Source organism: Merops nubicus, unplaced genomic scaffold (assembly GCF_000691845.1).
Source record: "Merops nubicus isolate BGI_N331 unplaced genomic scaffold, ASM69184v1 Scaffold29736, whole genome shotgun sequence".
NCBI classification, from domain to species: Eukaryota; Metazoa; Chordata; class Aves; order Coraciiformes; family Meropidae; genus Merops; species Merops nubicus.
Window position 1 is genome coordinate 1 of NW_008614865.1, and position 4,274 is coordinate 4,274.

The following is a 4,274-nucleotide window of genomic DNA, read 5'->3' on the forward strand; positions in this document are numbered from 1 at the left end:
AGCTAAACGAGGACTGCAGCCGGGCGCAGCCCTGCGACCACACCAAGGGGCTGGAGTGCAACTTCGGCGCCAGCCCCGCCGCGCTGAAGGGCATCTGCAGAGGTAAGCGGCTCGCCCTCCGCCTCCCCCCGGGGCAAAACCCCGCTCCCCGTAGCGCCGAAGTTTAGTAATTTCGAGCCCATGTATGGTTATGCTTTGTTGTTGGTAGCTTGGCAGAAGGGCGCATGACTTCAGCGGTCTGGAATGCGATTCAGTGTGTCTGGGCTCCGCTGAACGCACATAAGGAAAAGTGATTCCTGACTAACTTATTGTTCTGGCCCCGCGTCTCCGGGGGGTTGTAGGGAGCTCCGCCGTAAACGGAATTTAACAGACCAGCAAATACCGGCGCTCGAACGAGCGACTCCCGCCGCTGACTCCCTCCTTTCCCTCTCTCTTCGTCTCTGCAGCGCAGTCCGAAGGGAGACCGTGCGAATACAACTCCAAAATCTACCAGAACGGCGAAAGCTTCCAGCCGAACTGCAAGCACCAGTGTACGTGCATCGATGGAGCCGTGGGCTGCATCCCGCTCTGCCCGCAGGAGCTCTCTCTGCCGAACCTGGGCTGCCCCAGCCCCAGGCTGGTCAAAGTGCCCGGGCAGTGCTGCGAAGAGTGGGTCTGCGACGAGAGCAAGGACGCGCTGGATGAGCTGGAAGGCTTCTTCAGCAAAGAGTTTGGTCTGGATGATTCCGAAGGGGAACTAACCAGGAACAATGAGCTAATTGCCATTGTGAAGGGAGGCCTGAAGATGCTGCCTGGTGAGTATGGGCTGGTCGGTGCGACGGTGACAGTTCAGGGGAGGAGGCGGGAGGATGGCCATGCAACTTTGTAGACCCCGATGGAAAGAAAGAAACCCAGTGATGGGAGGCATTTTAGTCTGAGCCCTCCTTTTCTTTTCCAGTTTTTGGATCTGAGCCTCAAAGCCGAGCTTTTGAGAATCCCAAATGCATTGTGCAAACAACCTCCTGGTCCCAGTGCTCAAAGACCTGTGGAACTGGCATCTCCACTAGGGTTACCAATGACAATCCTGATTGCAAGCTCATCAAAGAGACCAGGATATGTGAAGTGAGGCCATGTGGTCAGCCTAGTTATGCATCCCTAAAGGTAAACACAGACTCCTCTGGCGCCCCTCTTCTTCGCAAACCGCTTTGGGTAGCAGATAAAGGCTGGAGAAGAATCTCCTGTTAATAATGTTATTGCCTCTCCTTTACAGAAGGGAAAAAAATGTACCAAGACTAAGAAGTCCCCGTCCCCAGTGAAGTTTACTTACGCCGGGTGTTCCAGCGTGAAGAAGTACCGCCCCAAGTACTGCGGCTCCTGTGTGGACGGCAGGTGCTGCACGCCCCAGCAGACCAGGACTGTCAAGGTCAGGTTCCGCTGCGATGACGGGGAAACCTTCTCCAAGAGCGTCATGATGATCCAGTCCTGCCGGTGCAGCTACAACTGTCCGCACGCCAGCGAAGCTTACCCCTACTACAGACTGGTCAATGACATTCACAAATTCAGGGACTAAGCTGTGTTGGGGGTGGGATGCTAAAGAGAACTCTGAAGTAACCAGCCATGGAAGAAAGGACCTTTGGTGGAGATGGTGCCTTGCCCATTTGAGGGCAACGTTGAGATGTTACATGAGTGCACTGTGCAACTGGACACTAATGCAACAGATTTAAGCATACTTAAAGCTTCATAGTACTGGAGCAACCTTACTGCTTCTTTTTGGAGCACTTTATCTAATTATATACTGTTTTCTGTTTGTAAGTGATCAGATAAATGTTTTGTTCTGGTTATGAAAACTTTTCTATCCTGTTCAATTTAACACTATGCTTCTCCCCCTCCCTCCATCTTCTCCCACCCTTTCCCAACCAAGTTGGAAGCTACATTCCTTCCTGAGGTGGGCACTTGTGGGGTGTTCACAGTGGCAGCTATTATGTACCAACTGTAGTGTAATGGCAAACAGAAATCAGTTGTTTTAAAGCTGAATATTTTATTTATCAAACTGTAGCTTTTTTGTTTTTATTTGAATTTTTTTTTTTTTTACCCCTTCCAGCCCCTGTAATACTGGAATAAGTTGTAAATGATTTTAATTTTATATTCAATGAATTAAAAGAATTTATTTATGGAATTAATCATTTAATAAAGAAATATTTACCTAACTGTTCTTAGTAGAGCATTCTGATAGGCACCAGACTTAAGTACAGTGAATGCAAGAGCTTTCTGTGAAAAATTTGAATTCTGAAAAGCTTAGATTCTTCAAAAATGAAAACAAGCTCTACTGCAGATGCAGCCATGAACCAGAAAGCAGAGTCTAATTCTTTGGGCAAATGACATTTTTGAAGTGGTGTATGCAGTCTGCAACCCCACGCTCCAGAAAGTATGTACAGAAGGATCTTGCTATTGAAAGCAAACATTTGATAGGGAGACCGAAATGTTAATTAGCCTGTCAGATTATTGAAACCATCCCAGAATTTGCAACATAAGGTGCTTCATTAGAATGCAGCGCATGCATGGTGATGTTGAACATTGGAGTGGAAGGGGTTGTCAGGTCTCACATTTTTTGGTGGCTGCTGCTTGCAAATTAATACGTTTCTGTGGCAGAAGAATGTTTCCTACAGTCTGCAGGAGGTAGTTTGCTTTCACTAAATTCAAATTAAATGAGCTTGAAGCAATGACTTTTGTTAATCCTAATAACCCAGTGATGAAAAGTAAACATTCTGTTAACAGGAGAAGAATGTGAGGAATTTCAAGTACTTCTCCAATAGAGTAAAAGCAGCTACTCTTTTCCTCGCCTCCCCTTCCCAATTTTTAAATATGTAATTACACTTTAAACTGTGGGACTCGGATGACATTTGGCTAACCACGGGAGTTGTAAGCTAGCTAACTGGCACATGGTAAGAAAATGACATTTAGAAAAATGAACTAGAATAGGATCTGAGGAAGTGGCATCAAACATCTGTATTGTTCTGGTTAGCAGAAAGCTGTGCTACAGGTAAGCCTGAAAGGAAACCTGCAGCAGGGTGGGTTTTTTTCCCTCTCATTGTGACTGGGTAGCTCTCTGGCAAAATATCCTCCCATAGTCTTTAGTAAGAAAGCTACTTCTCATAAAAATAACCCAGACTGATTTTGAGGTTTTCAGAACTGTGAAGAGGTGCTGTCCAGTGCCATACAGTTAGATGCAGCAGTGGTAGTCAACTTTTTATGAGATTATATAGACATAAATATTTATCTCAATAAAATAAATGGCCAAATACCTCAGAAGCTCATCTCTGGCAGCTACTGCATTGCCTGAGAAATTACAGCCATCTCTCTTCTGCTCAGTCAAGTTCTCTCCCCTGAGGCATTCAAAACTTGAGCTGTTTTGGAATTCACCACCTGACCACCAGTCTCAGCTGTACCTAAACTTGTCTGTACAATATCTGTTGACAGTACAAGTGTAAAAGTCAGTGAAGTGCTTTTGTTTGGCTTCTACTTCCATCCAGCACCAAACGCTTCACGACGTGAGCCTCTGAGGAATCAGCAGTTTACACGCTGGGTGGTTGTGTGGGGAGAGGCCGAGGAGTACGCTGCTCACGGGCCCAGAGCAGCTGCCTGCGCATTCCTCACCCTCCCCTCTCACTTGTGCTGGAGTGACACCCATCTCCAAACCCACCTAAGTAACAGGTCCCTGAAAAATTACAAATACGTGTAACTCTATGATACACACGGACTATATGCTGGTAACACGCACACCATGTACAAACAGACATGGTCCTTTCAACTCCTGCCTAAAGAGTGGCTCTGGCCAGGCCCTGGATTTTACGACCTGCACTTTGGGCTTTCCATTTCATCAAGCAGAGGCGTAGTTCTGTAATCTGCTCACAATAAAAACGTACTGTTGGGAGCGTAAGGGCTGCAGGAGCAGGTCATGCAAACATCAGAGTAAAATATACTAAATTAAATAAATTACCCTGCTATAAGGAGAGGGAATAAACTTCACTAAAATGAACTGCAAAGCTTCCAGAGCTGGGATCTCACCCCATCTGATTATCATCTATACTGTCCTCTCTTCACTTTTTGCATTTTGCAACTACATGGCAAAACTACTAAACCCCACAATTCCCAATACTGTGAAAGGAATCAGTGTAATTTTTTGTGTACCAACTTCGCACTTCCTCTGAAATTTTTATATCCTGTTGTTCCAGCAGAAAAAAAACCCAACAACTTAATAATAGGCATGAAAATAAAAATTATAAAAGCACAGGTTC

The 4,274-nt window shown here is 45.9% G+C and overlaps 1 protein-coding gene across 1 annotated transcript; it reads left to right on the forward strand.

The window, feature by feature from the left end:
* The first annotated feature begins 6 nt into the window (after window positions 1–6).
* On the forward strand, window positions 7–2,180 carry CYR61 (cysteine-rich, angiogenic inducer, 61). Its single transcript, XM_008942379.1, has 4 exons — window positions 7–102; window positions 447–794; window positions 938–1,140; window positions 1,250–2,180. The coding sequence occupies exons 2-4, from the start codon at window positions 785–787 to the stop codon at window positions 1,547–1,549; spliced, it is 513 nt and encodes a 170-aa protein (XP_008940627.1). The 5' UTR covers window positions 7–102; window positions 447–784; the 3' UTR covers window positions 1,550–2,180.
* The last annotated feature ends 2,094 nt before the right edge of the window (window positions 2,181–4,274 follow it).

Bases quoted from the DNA above. Each gene is read 5' to 3' on its own strand.
- CYR61 (XM_008942379.1), top strand. The intron at 1,141-1,249 runs GTAAACACAGAC...TCTCCTTTACAG, and splicing joins CTAGTTATGCATCCCTAAAG to AAGGGAAAAAAATGTACCAA.